The 16,285-nt window shown below is 43.3% G+C and overlaps 1 protein-coding gene across 1 annotated transcript; it reads right to left on the bottom strand.

Moving 5' to 3' along the window:
* Positions 1-2,350: 2,350 nt before the first annotated feature.
* Positions 2,351-3,777, bottom strand: LOC542499 (serine acetyltransferase 3). Its single transcript, NM_001112049.2, has one exon. The coding sequence runs from the start codon at positions 3,623-3,625 to the stop codon at positions 2,654-2,656; it is 972 nt and encodes a 323-aa protein (NP_001105519.2). The 5' UTR covers positions 3,626-3,777; the 3' UTR covers positions 2,351-2,653.
* Between the last annotated feature and the right edge of the window lie 12,508 nt (positions 3,778-16,285).

Raw genomic sequence — 16,285 nt, 5'->3', positions numbered from 1 at the left:
TGGCGCATGAGGCCAGCGTGAACAGCCGCAGGAGCGAGTCCAGGGCGAGCATGACAGGGAAGGACACTTGAAAAAAGAATGAACCATTTTTCACACCGTGAAGTGCCTCTAACAGAATAATCCCAAGCTTATTCTTTGTTTCTAAAAGGAGGCCTAAAATCACAAAGTTAAATTTTAGAGGGTAATCACAATTGAACTTCCATCCAGGGATAGAAACGCAATAGCCCCTAAAATATATGTCGTTTTAGGATTCCTGTTGATCACATATTTTAAATTTTGACTACCAATCAAGACATAAAAGACTACATAGATTGACACACTTTTTATATGGATGTTATTAGATTTGTCATAGAAAGTCCTTCCAAAATATTTATTTGAAATGTCATATTCTTCTAAAGAAGTTGTTGGCAAAGCTTACCATGTCACCATGTTGATGTAGTAAAAAAAACTCGGCTAGGGAGGGAAAGACTGCACTCCCGGTATTAAGAGATCAAAACATGATCCCGATCGAGAAAATCTCTAAACCTTAGCCCCGCATCACTAGCAACCGCACAGGACGTAACTAGGGAGCGGACAAGACATAGCGAGGCCTCCGAGGGGAATCGAACCCGAGACCTGGTGGTGCTTCTCGAAAGCCTTAACCATTACGTTAGAGGCCCTTTCGCCATGTTGATGTAGTAAACAACATGAATTTGAATCAGATGGAGTACTGCCCAGATAACTAGAGTCCAGGAGAACAAGGGATGTTCTAAGTGAAGTCCTTATAGTTCAGAACCGGATTTCTCAATCCCCCTATGTAAGAAATAAGCTACTTATACCAAACTGTGCAAAAATCTGAACAAGTAACCAAGAATAAACACTTACTATATGTACCCTATTGCATATAATTATGTTTAATCACAGATACCAATACCAAGGTCACATGTTTTGAGATTGAAATAAAAAATAATCAGATCTGAGAGTTACTTTTCAGATATAGAAATCCATAGTTTTAAAGAAGTTGGCAAAGTTTACCATGTTGATGTAGTAAACAACATGTATTTGAATCAGATGGAATACTGCCCAGATAACTAGAGTCCAGGAGAGCGAGGGATGTTGAGTAAATAGTCCTTAGAGTTCAGAATCGGATTCCCCGATCCCCTTATGTAAGAAATAAACTACTTATACTAAACTGTGCAAAAATCTGAACAAATTAACACAACAAAACAGAAGGTAACCAAGAATAAACACTTACTATATGTACCCTATTGCATATAAATATAATTGTGCTTAATCACAGATACCAAGGTCACATGTTTTGAGATTGGAAAAAAACAGATATGAGAGTTACTTTTCAGATATAGAAATCCATAGTTTTGAAATTGAAAAGGTCACATGTGATGTCATGTGATTTCAACCAGTGCCTTCCGCATTGTCTGATACTTGGACATTAATTGTCAAAGCAAATAACTAAAGTTAAAAGAAACACACCAAGAAAAAGGTTTAACAAAAATGTGAACTGACCAATTTGGTAGTTAAGTACTCCCTCTGGGCAGACAAACGATGGTGAATCTGTGTCCTTCCAGAAATGAATGAATAAGAAAACATGTGAAAGTTGATGAGAATGAACTAAAGCCGCATCCATCACGAACAGCGAAAACTTGTTTATATAATACACTAACATTAGTTTTCTTCCTGAACAGAGCAGCAGCAATTTTAAGGGCCTGTTTGTTCCTAGGTGAGGCTAAAATATAACCCAAATTAGCTGTGGTTGGCTAGCTAGTTGTATAATAACTAGTTGAAGACTTGGCTAAAAATTATCTCATCTACTAACTCTCTTGTTTGAATGCACTAGAACTAATTTGGGCTTAAAAATAGCTAGCTAATAATTAGCCCTTGTATCCACACCCTAAGTGTTCCAACGAAACAGAATATATCATACAGACATGCATCACCTCTAGACATATTTTTTTCCAGATAATAGTTACTAACGAAAATACTCCAGGACTACGTTTCATAACAAGTTTGTGGCAGTAAAGCATACTTATCTATAAAGTAGGCATGCAAAATAAACTCAATGGAAGGTTATTCTAAGATCTAGTATCTTCTAGATGGGACAATGCACCACATTCAATTATTCAATTAACAAAACCACAGTATCAGAGAATAAATAGCATGACATCAAATAACAAAAACTGCAATATATAATATATCAATTTACATGCTTAATTCTGTCCTTGGAGCTTGGTTCAGGACTGTGACAAATTCCAACCAACTTTGTACTTATTTACAGAGTGGACATGCAAAACAAACTTGATGAGAGGCTATTCTAAGATTAATAAGTCTCTTCAGAGAATAAATGGCATAATATCAAATAACAAAAACTGCATCAGATAAGATAATCGCTTTACACGCTTCATTCTGTCCTCAGAATTTGTTTCATAAGGAATGTGACAAATTCCAACCAACTCTCATACAGATTTGTCCATCCATCAATCGAAATTTACCAGTATTCAGGCATGGCACACTCAGCTGACAATGATCATAAACACCACTAGGCTTCTAAGTACAATACACAAACCATAGCACACAACAAAGAGCAAGTACTCGGTATTTGGTACATCACCATTACTAGTGATACAAAAGAAGAGCAATAGACCTTGGATAACCGCTCTCAAATGGTGTAGTCCGACCATTGACGTATGAAGGACGTGTGATCCATGGACTCCCCTGGCATGTCCTCCTCATTCGCACCCTCGGCCTTCTTCCCACCAATCAGCCTGGCAGGGTTCCCAACCGCCGTGCTCCTCGCCGGCACATCTATCAGCACCACGGATCCGGCTCCAATCTTAGCCCCGGCACCAATTTTCACGTTACCAAGAATGGTGGCCCCTGCTCCAATCAGCACGCCATCCCCAATCTTGGGGTGCCGGTCACCCACCGCCTTCCCGGTCCCGCCCAAGGTGACGTGGTGGAGGATGGAGACGTTGTCGCCGACGACGGCCGTCTCACCGATGACGACGCCGGTGGCGTGGTCGAGGAGGATTCCCTTCCCGACGACGGCGGCGGGGTGGATGTCAACGGCGAAGACGTCGGCGACGCGGGACTGGAGCGCGAGCGCGAGGGGCCGTCGCTGCTGCGCCCAGAGCACGTGCGCGACGCGGTGGGCCTGGATGGCGAGGAAGCCCTTGTAGTTGAGGAGGCAGTGGGAGAAGCCGACGCAGGCGGGGTCGCGGGAGTGGGCCGCGAGGAGGTCGGCGACGACGGCGGCGCGGAGAGAGGGGTGCGCGGTGAGCGTGGCGAGGAAGAGGTCGTAGAGGAGCGTGGAGAGGAGCGTGGAGGAGCAGAGCTTGTTGGCGAGGTGGAAGGAGAGGGAGCGGGGCAGGGACGGGTGGGACAACACGGTGGCGTAGAGGAAGGAGGCGAGCGCCGGCTCCGCGTCCGCGTCGCGGCGGGCCTCCGCCTTGATCTGCGTCCACACCCAGGTCTCGTCGTCCTCCGACTCCGGGGGCGGGTACGCCGGCACCACCTCCGCGGGGAGCGGCGGTGGCGAGTGCGCCGGCACTCGGTGGTTGGAGTGGTTCGCGCCGCTGCCGACGCAGGCGGCGGCAGCGGCTTCGTGCGCGTGCGGCTGGCCGGCCGGCATCGTTGGGCGCGGGGAGGGATCGGGTTGCGGCGGGCCCCGGGACGGGTGGGCGGAGCGTGGAAGAGGAACGCAGGCCACTTGCGAGCCGCGGCCGGTGCCCAGTGGTTCGTTGTCGATTGCGGAGGCGGACGGGCGCAGTGTATATTTGCCGAGCACGGGACAGGTGGGCTGGTGCGATGATGTAGGACTCGGCGTTCGGGTTTACTCGAAATTTCGGGTCGGGCTTTTCGGATTTTTTATATTTCGGGTTTCCAACAGTTGAATCCGTACCCGTACCCAAAATTTCGGGTACCCGCAATTTCGGGTACCCGCAATTTCGGGTTTGGGTTTGGGTAAAATTCGGGTACCCGCTATTATTAATTCTCAACCTGATTCAACCTCTATATCTGTGTGTTTCTTAATTTCTAGCATCTATATGACAATAAAATCACAAAATACTAATGTTACACACTTACACTACTACCTAATAATAATCTACAGATACAAGCAAAGCAAGATTTAAGAATACGTACCTTCGTGGCTGGCCGCCGGCTAGCCCGCCTGGCTGGCTGGTGGCTGCGCGCGTGCCACCTGCTGTGTTGGACTGGCTGGTGCGCGACTGTGCGGTGCCGCAGTGCGCCTGCAGCCGCCTGGGACTGGGAGGACGCCGCCTGAGAAGACTTGAAGTTGTAGACTTGCAGCGGCAAACTGGCAATAGCCGAGGGGGTGGCGCCGCCGTAGCCTAGCTGCTGCTGGTGCCGCGTCAGGGATACTGGGATAGCCGGAGTGCAAGAAAGGGATTAGCCCATGGGCTGTGTCGCTGTTGGGCTAGCGGCTAACGCTCGGCCTAGCGCGTGCTAGCTAATTTCGGGTACAATGGGTACTTCGGGTACCGTGGGTTAATACACGATTAGGCCCGAACTTAGTTCGGGTATCCAGTTTTATTGCCCGTTTGAGCTGTTCGGGTAACGGGTCTCGGGCTAAACGGGCACGGGTTCGGGTATTTTGGGTAATGGGCTTCGGGCTCGGGTTTTATGCCCAGTCCTAGCTGGCAGTCTCTGCTAGTGGCCTAGTGCTAGGTTGCTGCCTACGGCTCGATGGGCTTCGGATTGGGCCGTAGCCTCGCTCTAGCCTCTAGAAGGGGAGACACAACACAAGACCGTGTTCCATGATCACTAACTGTATTGTCACTCATGAGCGCCACAAAGATAACCACAGAGATTGTTGAATAACGTAGTTGTCGCAGATCCCCGATCTGGACTCCGAACCCTCCCAACAGCAGTAGGGACGTAAGAAGTTGTAGAAGTCCGCTTCCTTCCCAGCAACCCAACACAGAGAGGAACAAGAGACACAGTGGATGGAAGCTCTTTCTGTCTATCTTTATTATGATGGGTATGGGTACATATATATAACCTGTGTACCCCCTAAGGGCAGTTTCGGTATTAGCCCATTAAACCCCTTTTAGGGTTTCTCAACACTCCCCCTTGGGCGAATACCGTGACGACTTATGTCTCATCAAAACTCCGAAAAAACCCAGTGGGAAAAAATGGAGAAAGAGAGCATAGTGCCACTCGATGTATTGCACTTGTTGCCTCGTTAAAAACCATCTGTGAGAAACTTCAGAAAAACTCACAATGGGAAAAAGAGTACAACGGGTGTCTTCAGGACAACTATAACCTTCAAGGTGTATAATATACGATCTTCAGGTCGAATTGTAAGGGCTAAAATTCAGAGGTGATCTCCCCCTGAACCCCGCAGGTCTCTCAAATGCCTCATCCCTATACCTCGTACACATTTTCTGAATGTGACTGCAGGTAAGGATTTAGTGAATAAATCAGCCAGATTATCACAAGACTTGACTTGCAGGATTTTTACCTCACCCTCGTTCTGGAGTTCATGAGGATAAAAATACTTAGGACAGATATGCTTAGTCATATTGCTCTTAATATAGCCCGTTTTCATTTGTGCAACACATGCAACATTATCTTCATAGATAATGGTGGGGGTATTTGCGGTGTTATAACCACATGACTTCTGGATGTAGTTAGTCATCCGTCGTAGCCAAGCACATTCTCGTGCGGCTTCATATAGTGAGATTATTTCTGAGTGGTTAGTAGACGTCGTTACTAATGTCTGTTTGCACGATCTCCAGGATACAGCAGTGCCACCACATAGAAATACAAAGCCAGTCTGAGATATACCATTATGGGGATCTGACTGATATCCAGCATCAGCATAGCCCACCATAGTCTGGTCCTGATTCTTTGGAAAAAACAGGCCAAGATCTTGAGTGCCTTTGAGGTATCTAAGTATAGTCTTAACACCTACCCAATGTCTTCTGGTTGGGTCTGCACTGTATCTAGCTAGTAGATTTACCGCGAATGCAATATCAGGCCTGGTGCAATTCGCAAGGTACATCAGTGCTCCAATAGCGCTAAGGTAAGGAACTTCAGGTCCCAACGATTTCTCATCATCACTCTTTGGTCTAAATGGGTCGATATCCATTTCAAGGGATCTCACGACCATCGGGGTCTTTAAAGGGTGAGCTTTAATCATATTAAATCTCTCAAGGACCTTTTTACAATAGGTCGACTGGTGTACAAATATTCCTTCTGGGAGATGCTCGATCTGTAGGCCCAAGCAAAACTTGGTTTCTCCCAAGTCTTTCATTTCAAACTCTGTCTTGAGGTAGGCGCTGGCCTCCTCAATATCCTCAGCATATCCAATGATATTCAAGTCATCAACATAGACCGAAACTATGCAAAAACCCTTTTAGGATTTTCTAATGAATACGCAAGGAGAATCTGGATTATTTAAGTATCCCTTCTTCAGGAGGAATTCGCTGAGCCGATTGTACCACATCCGCCCAGATTGTTTAAGCCCATACAGCGCCCTCTGCAACCTAACGCTGTACATGTTGCGATTTGACTTGGCATCCGGAACTCTCAGCCCATCCGAGACCTTCATATAGATTTCCGAATCCAATGACCCATACAAGTATGCGGTCACTACGTCCATCATCTGCATTTTTAAGTTTAAACCTGCTGCCAGTGATATCAAATATCGGAACGTTGTGCCACTCATTACCGGGGAGTAAGTTTCATCGTAATCGATGCCGGGTCTCTGCGTGAACCCTTGTGCTACAAGTCTCGCTTTGTATCTCACCACCACGTTGTTCGCGTCCCTCTTTCGGACGAACACCCATTTGAACCCGACTGGGGTAACATTGGGGGGCGTGCGGGCGACAGGCCCAAATACTTGCCTCTTTGAAAGCGAGAGCAATTCCGTCTCTATTGCTTCTTTCCATTTGACCCAATCTGAGCGCTTCTGGCACTCTGCCATGGACTTTGGTTCAGGATCCTCAGCAATCACAACAGCGATCATAGAGACGAAATCAATGTCGACAACTGTAGTCTTTCGGTTATATAACTCTCCCGTCTCAACATAGTTTATGGCAATTTCTTCAACTGAATCATCCGGTTCTTTGTGATTTCCCAAGTTAATTGAAACCGGTTGTTCCAAAGTCCTTGTGCTTTTATTTGTGCGCACATTTGCACTAGGACGTTCAACTTCAAGGTGTGTTACTGCTGGAACATCTGAAAGGAAGCGTGTTGCATTATCTTCAGTAACTTGCTGGTGCAGGCGTCCCCGCTTAGCTGATACTGAATCATCCGGTTTTCTCCCCCTTTTCCTAGGATGGGGAGTACGAGTAGAGTCCATACCCTACAGAGGTATCTCCACTCTCTCCGGTGCATTTGCCGCAGGAATATGCGACTTCGACACTCCTCTTATATCAGTAAAGGCATCTGGCAGATTATTTGCTAAGTTTTGCAGGTGTATTATTCGTTGAACTTCAAGTTCGGTTTATCTAGTGCGTGGGTCAAGCGATTGGATGCTACTAGCACTCCATTCTATTTCTCGGCATTCTTTGTTATTAAGGTACAATCCTCCCCCTAATGCCGGGAAATGCTCTTCATCGAAGATGCTATCAGTGTACCGAGCCGTGAACAAATCCCCAGTTCTAGGCTCTAAATATTTGATTATGGACAGAGATTCATAACCAACATAGATCCCCAACTTCCGGTGAGGTCCCATAGATGTACGCTGGGGTGGTGATATCGGCACGTATACACCACAGCCGAATTTTCGCAGATGGGAAACCACTGGTTGTTGACCACGCGTTAACTGGTGGGGAGAAGCAGAGTGGTAAGCAGATGGTCTATATTGGATTAAGGCCGCAGCGTGCAAAACTGCGTGTCCCCAACAACTGGTCGGGAGTTCGCTATCTTGTAGAAGTGGCCTGGCTATGAATTTTATTCTTTTAATTAAGGACTCAGCAAGTCCATTCTGTGTATGGACATGCGGTACAGAATGCTCTACATTTATGCCCAAAGCAAGACAATAGTCATTAAAGGCCTTTGAGGTAAACTCTCCAGCATTATCCATCCTGATTGACTGAATGCGGTTCTCCGGGAAGCTCGCACGCAAACGGATAATTTGGGCAATAAATTTTGCAAATGCGTGGTTCCGCGTGGACAACAGGCACACGTGGCTCCACTTAGTAGAAGCATCTATAAGAACCATAAAATATCTGAAGGGCCCTGATAGGGGGTTGATTGGACCACAGATATCACCCTGAAGTCTCTGCAGGAAATTCGGGGACTCAGCCTTTACTTTCAGGTAAGAGGGCTTAGTTATCAGTTTTCCTTTAGCACAAGAGACGCATAGGAAGTCTTTAGGAATTTGTGTGGTTTTCATGCCATGGCCAATAGAGCTAGTTATGATGTTCCGCATCATTCTTAATCCAGGGTGTCCTAGTCTTTCATGCCATACTCGAAAAGACTCAGGATTCTTAAATATAGTAGACATCGCAACAAATTCAGGGGGTGGTTTAATTCTTGAGTAATACAACCCAGAGGAGGTGCCTTGCGCTTTCTCTACCACTTTTGTTTCACATTCGTTTGTTGATGTGATATGGAGGTATTCAGCACCACCCACACATGCAGTTGTAACGTGATAGCCGCTACGACGGATATCTTTGAACGTGAGGAGAGTACGAGTTGCTCCTGGGTATAGGAATGCTTCTTCAATAAAGATCCTAGTACCGTTAGGGAGGACAACAATGGCTCGACCGGAGCCTACAATGCGGCCATTGTTGCCGACAATTGTAGTGATATTCTCAGTCCTCTTCAGGAGTGTCTGAAAATATTTCGTCTCTCTAAGAATCGAATTTGTGGCTGCGCTATCAATCAGGCATGGTTCATCGTTTTCCTCCATCGTGGGAAGTAAGTCTTGTTCTATATAAATAATATATAATATTGATTTAGTTCATCATTCATGATGACAACATATAATAGAGCAAGAACAATTAAACCATGAATGAGGAATAAATAAAATTGCAAAGCAATTAATCTCAATCAACCAAATAGTATGGGCTCAGCAGGAGCATTTATTACATCATAACCAAATAAATGTTCTTCTAGAAATAAAATTGCTATGGAAATAAATGTGGAGCTAATGACTGATAACGTGATCGACTACGGGAGATCATCAGTATCGAAATCGAAGTCGACTTTGCCTAACGGAGTACCGTTCTTAGCTGTGGCATCGACATTTATGGCAGCATGCTCAAATTGTGCAGCAGGCTGAGGCAACTCAAGGTGCTCTCCAGTTGTGGCGTCTACAGGCGCCTGGATAAAGTGAGCCTCTGAGTTCTGGCGTTTCTTTCATTCCTGATATATGTCAATCAGTTATTTTTTAGTGGTGCATGTACGGGACAAGTGCTGCTGAGACCCGCACCTGAAACATATTTCGCCACCATGCTTTAAGGCACTTGCATCGCCCTGCTGGGGGTTGCTTTTGCCTTTGTCTTTGCCTCTGCTAGGGCAAGCTCTGCGTAGTCAGTCTTGCTGCCTTCAGCCATAACATGTCACGCAAAATTAACTCCAGGTTAATTAGGCGTGCCAATTATCCATAACATAAATTTAAATGGTTATACGTGCATTATTCTATTTATATATAAATAAAATAGAATAAAATGATGTACGGAACGTATATATAAAAAAATCATAAGCATGCATTTTTATTATTTTCAACAGGAAACACAAAATAAATAATGCAGCTAGCCACCTTGCAAAACTCATACGTAACTAAATCCAAAAACTCAGGCTGGTTAATAGGGGGCAATCACAAGGGATTTTTCATCACAGAAGATCACAAAATTGGTGCAAGGGATTAATATGTAGGTTACTGTTTCAGCTCATGGGCCTTTTGCGGGACGTCAGCCGGTACATGATCCATGTCTTTTTGGTGGGCCGCCAGCTGCTGTTGAGACTTGAGACTGAAACGAATGTCGGCCAATATATTTCCCAGCTCCAGCAGTCAGTTCAACGCTGCCTCCTGGTGCTGCTGCATGCACTCACAGGGATCCTAGGACGGACGACATGCAGGTCACAATCGCAACGGCCCCGATCAGAAAATGTTGCATGCCACAGGAATATGCGGGGGGCTATCTTTCCTTTTTTTTCCTAAAAGAACGTCAACCGCCATATGCATGCATGCGGCCATGCACCATGCGAGATTTTTCTGAGTGCACTCAAAAATAGATTCGTGCATGGACGAGGCATGCATGGACCATGAGCATATGCGGCATGCAGCCACAGACGAACCGCATCTCGCGCGAGAAAGGTGGCAACTAATCATGCAGATCCTAGAAAAAAGGATCACGGATATGGGCAGTATGGGCGGTGGCAGTGCCGCTAATTCAGGCCTCAATGCCATGAAGGTGCGGCTCCAGGCCTCGCGACGGCGGCGGATCACACAACGTGTGGCCAGCAGGGCCATCATGTATCGAGCATGAGCTTCGCCGATGGGCGGAGCGAATTTGTGTGGCGCGGCGTGTGCATGGCCACCAGCGGGATAGTCCATGCGAGGCATAGCGCGAGAGCCGGTGACTGCGTAGTCTATGACGATGAGAAGCACAAGCTTGCGACAAGATGGTGGCATAGCATTACTACTCTTTTTCCACGGTAGATAGTAAATTACAGATCTACTTCATACTGCTTTTCTTGTGTCGATGAACGGAAGCGAAGCCTGTCGCGTAGGACAGTTCGGCAAGGCCAGAGGACCTGCCGGCGTGATGGAGAGTCGGTGCCGATCGGATCCACGAGTCGGGGTAGAGCAGTGCTGATGACGTGTTGAATAACGTAGTTGTCGCAGATCCCCGATCTGGACTCCGAACCCTCCCAACAGCAGTAGGGACGTAAGAAGTTGTAGAAGCCCGCTCCCTTCCCAGCAACCCAACACAGAGAGGAACAAGAGACACAGTGGATGGAAGCTCTTTCTGTCTATCTTTATTATGATGGTTATGGGTACATATATATAACCTGTGTACCCCCTAAGGGCAGTTTCGGTATTAGCCCATTAAACCCCTTTTAGGGTTTCTCAACAGAGATAATGTACTTCCTCGGTCCTAAAATACAGTTCTTTTTAGCCTTTTTCTCTCCATATTTATTCAAATAATAATAAAGACATACATGCAAACTACATTCATATATCATTTAATAAATATTTAATTAGTCTAAAACAAATTATATTTTAGAACGGAGGGAGTAATCTTTTACTGTCTTTGTAGTTTTTTTCATGCAGTGTCTACGAATCTGGACCATATTAGGGGAACATACATTTGTTGATATGTTGCTGTCCAACTAAGTAGTTTTTGAATGTAAGCCGCAATTTTGGTTAGTTTCAATTATGTTGCTCCTATGTGTTGTATAGAGTATGGTCAAACGTGCTTCACGTAGCTGGATTTCTTTTTAAAAAAACATAAAATCAAAGTTGGTTTTTTACATGTAAGTTATAAGACTGTCCGGTGAGACAACGGAGCAACTGTCAACTTCGTCCAACGGTCGACTGCGTTGACTATGGCGCAGTCTGCAGCATAGAAGTCAGAAGTCAGTTTGCAAAGTCAGAATACACCGGACTGTCTGGCGTGCCACCGGACTGTTCGGTGTGCAAGAGGATAAAAGACTGTAACGGTCAACCGCTCCAAACCCTAAAGGTCGGCTGACGTGGCACGCACCGGACAGTGAACAGTGTTGTGTCCGGTGTGCCCATCGACAGCAAAGACTGGAATAGTGGTTGGGGCTATAAATACCCCAACCACCACCATTCAAACCATCCCAAGCATTCCAACCTCCTCATTCAATACTAGAGCAAAAGAATAGAATCTAAGACACAATCAAAGCATCAAATCCTCTCCAAGCTCCAAAATCAAGTCAAGTGATCAAAAATGCTTAGTGACTTGAGAGATGGCGATTTGTGTTTCTTTTGTTTCTCTTATTGCTTTGTTGCTTTCTTCTTATCATTCTAATCTTTCCAAGTGTTTTGTAAAGCAAGAAAGAGACACCTAATCGTGTGGTGATCCTTGCGGGGTCTTTGTGACTCAAGTGATTAAGAAGAAGCACTCAACCGGTCTAGGTGACCGATTGAGAGAGGGAAAAGGTTGAAATAGAGTCGACCTTTGTGGCCTCCTCAACGGGAAGTAGGTTCTATGGAACCGAACCTCGGGAAACAAATCGTCGTGTCCACTTGTGTTGATCTTCACCATTTGATTTGTTTCTTCCTTCTCCTCTCTCTCTAAAGTTCTCTTGCTCGCATTGTTTTGAGTTTGCTCCCAAAATTATCTACATTGATTGAGCAACTCATTGCAAAGAGAACTATATTTCGTACTCCAAATTCATATTTATTTATTTCTAACCCTAACCCCGGGTTGTAATACCCAACTTGTAATTTGTGGAGGATAACCTAAAAGGAGAAATGTCATTCCTTTGTATATATGCGTGTTGTCCCTATTTATCATTTCATGAGAACATCACATGAAAACAAATAAATATAAAATATATGCCACTGAATTATGCATCATGCTGGACTTTATTTGGTGTGCATTTTGTGACCATATAAAAAGAAATATATTAATAATCAAATTTAGGAAGTTAACACTAGTTTGCAAATTTAGGTGTAAAGGAAAGGGAGAAAAATGCCATACAAAAAATAAAGAAATACAAAAAATATAATAATAAAACCTCCTATGTTTAGGTTCAAATTGTATATTTAAAATAAGTATAATTCACAGTTATAATGGAATTCAAATTTGAATTTGAAATTCTAAAAGGAAAGAGAAAGGAAAATAAAAAGAAAAATAAAAGGGTAAAGGGTACAACCTCTGCAGAGTGTAAAACTGGTATACTAGCCGAGCTCACGGTCATGAGCAGCTCAGGACTCTCTGATGTTTAAATTATGGAACTTAAATTCAATTTTGTCATTTGCATTGCATGGGTTTATTATTAATTTTGTTCTATTACTTTACTTAAGGTTTGGTATTTACTTACACTTAGTAACTGCTAATAAAAGTTTGACCAACTACTTAAAAGCAATGCTCAGCTTTAACCCCTGTCATTGATTTAGCCTTACACATCACATGAACTCCCACCTTTGTGAGTTCATGTCCACTGGTTCCCCACAACTTGTTGAGCTATGATCATGTGTGAGCTCACCCTTGCTGTCTCACACCCCCTCCCACAGGAGAAGAGCAGGTGGTTCAGGAGGAGCCACAAGGCGAGGAGTATAATCTGATCTAGGTGGCGTTTCTCAGTTGACATTGGCGTCGACGATCCTTAGTTCGTTTTATATTTACCTTTTATTTTGTAATAAGACTTCCGCTATGTAATAAATACTCTGATGTTTTGTGACATTTATCTCTATACACTCTGTTATTATATATGTTGTCTTCTTGGCGCATGTATGAGATGCACCTGGCTTTGTTCATTAAAGCCGGTATGACACAGGTGAAGTGCGTGTTCAAAGTCTATAATTTTCAGGTTTCGCCTATTCACCCCCTCTAGGCGACTTTTCAGTTTATCGGTTGATTCCGAGTTTTTTTTCTTCAGATTTACTTGTTTTTGATATATCGGAATTTACTGCATATACTCCATTTTCGAATGAACAAAAACTTATGTGGGTGAAAATAGTGATAGGTTTTTCTCGACTGTTTTTACCACTAGTCGGTATCGGGCGATTGATGTCGATTACACGATCTTCAACACGAATGATGTCGTCCAAACCGACCAGTCAGCATCCCAACCCCACGCTATGCCTCGATAGGTTGACACCGACCATCCGCGCCGCCACACCATTGGTATCTCGAGCAACTTCTTATATCTCGTGTTTTATTTTAAACTACACTCCATGAGTGGTGCTCTATATAATGCAAAATAGTGCTTCGCACCTAAGTTCTGCTGAGCACAGTTATGGATAATAATGGATCACGATCTAAATGTTTTTTAAACCCTTAATTAATTTTAATTCAAAAAATGAATATAAATAAAGCATGATTCTAATCTGATTCGATACTTAAATTTTATAGTATAAAATCTAAAGCCCATTAACACCTCTAAACACAACCGGCAGCACATTTTTCGATTTTGTGACTATATGCTAGTTTCCTTCTGTCTGTCTATAGCAGATCGCTTAAAATATAGAATTTGCACGATAGATTATATTGTTTACATAGTGAAGCTTAAAATAAGAGTTAGTTTTCGTGATTAAAGTTTAGTTCATGTCACATCAAATATTTAAATATCAATTATAAGTATTAAATATAGTGAACCTAGAAATAAAGGTTGATTTAATAAATTTATCTCATTTTTTAGTATTCATCAGTTTATTCGTTTTATAATTAAACTATATTTAATATTCATAATTATCATCAAACACGGAGACTGAACCAAACACTTACTCAGAAAGCCGCGCGTGCGCGTGATGCCAAGTTGTTTTCGCTGGCGTGTTCTACATTCATCAAGCCCGAATTTTTTGCAGTTTAACCCTTTCTCGGACAAAAAATCACGTTTGGACCCTAAAAAATTTTAATGTCATTTTTGGACCCTTTGCTCGGCGCCATAGGCTATGGCGCCGAAGTAACACAGCTCGGCGCCATAGCGCCATAGGCTATGGCGCCGAGGTAACACAGCTCGGCGCCATAAACAGACGTCGTGGCGCTGATGTGGCACCGAGCTCGGCGCCATGATTTATGGCGCCGAGCTCTATTTTATAATCATAAAGCCCTCTAGCTCAGTTGGTAGAACACAAGGCTCTTAACCATGTGGTCTTGGGTTCAAGCCCCACAATGAGTGTTTTTTAATACTTTTTGTCTTTATCACTGATTTACTTTTTATCTTTATCACTGATTTGTTTTTTTTTGTTGTTTCTCATCCAGTTTTTTGGTTGGATAGCTTTGGTATTACAGGGCCGTTAAACCGTGGCGCGTTAAAGTAAAATAAAACAATATAATATACTTAGTATGATCTACCGTACTACAAGGCCGACCATGGGTACACGATGATTTTATTAGATGTAATAACAGGCATGTTCCGTCTTGATTCATGTATGTTATTTTTCTCTATTTTAACAAATTATAAAACATTTTTAGTTTTCATAAAATATCTACATACGACCTATATCTAGATGCACAACTTGGCTACTATTTAGATAGGCATGCATACGAATACATACATGCATGCATCTATAAATGTGTTCTCGGTTTTTTTTTCAAGCGTGTTCTCCGTGTCAATATCTCAGAGTTTATGTACATTAATTGGATAAGATAAAGAAATATCACCAGTATTATTAGACTCTTTATGACATAATTAATTTTATAATATGTAACTCTTTATATATATATATACACATATATATATTTATATATATTTACTGCGGTATAATATTATAATAATATAGTGCGTGATTATTATATGTCTCATGCGTTTAGGTGCAACTATATATACGTGCGATGGAGCTTGCCATGTAAGGTAGACTAATAATATATATGGGGCAAGTAGCTTTAAAGGAAGCTATACTCTAAGAGTTAACGTCATCATATGACCTAATATGGTCAAGCAAAGCAAAGAGTAAGCTGCTAGGACGACATATATGATGCACACGTTACGCTTAATTACAAATACATATACGAATGAAGGTCATGCGATTAAGCTAAACACTAAATGGTTGTACGTAGATATTTTATGAAAACTTAAAATGTTTTGTAATTTGTTAAAATAGAGAAAAATAACATACATGAATCAAGACGGAACATGCCTGTTATTACATCTAATAAAATCATCGTGTACCAATGGTCGGCCTTGTAGTACGGTAGATCATATTAAGTATATTATATTGTTTTATTTTATTTTAACGACGCGCCACAGTTTAACGGCCTTGTAATACCAAAGCTATCCAACCAAAAAATTGGATGAGAAATAAATCTGGACGAACAAATCAGCGACATAAACGAAAAATTTGGACAACAAAAAAACAAATCAGTGATAAAGACAAAAAGTATTAAAAAACACCCATCGTGGGGCTTGACCCAAGACCCCATAGTTAAGAGCATTGTGTTCTACCAACTAAGCTAGAGGGCTTCATGATTATAAAACAGAGCTCGGCGCCATAGATCATGGCGCCGAGCTCGGTGCCACATCAGCGCCACCGCGTCTGTTTGTGCCATCGCAGCACGTACCTCGGCGCCATAGCCTATGGCGCCGAGCAAAGGGTACAAAAATGACATTAAAATTTTTTAGGGTCCAAACGTGATTTTTTGTCCGAGAAAGGGTCAAACTGCAAAAAATT

This window comes from Zea mays, chromosome 6 (genome assembly GCF_902167145.1).
Source record: "Zea mays cultivar B73 chromosome 6, Zm-B73-REFERENCE-NAM-5.0, whole genome shotgun sequence".
NCBI lineage: Eukaryota > Viridiplantae > Streptophyta > Magnoliopsida > Poales > Poaceae > Zea > Zea mays.
Note: the sequence above shows the minus strand (reverse complement) of the source record. Positions and strands in the feature narration are given on the sequence as shown.

What these genes read in the sequence shown, in the direction of transcription:
- LOC542499 (NM_001112049.2), bottom strand. Translation starts at nt 3,625, where the DNA reads ATGCCGGCCGGCCAGCCGCACGCGCACGAAGCCGCTGCCGCCGCCTGC.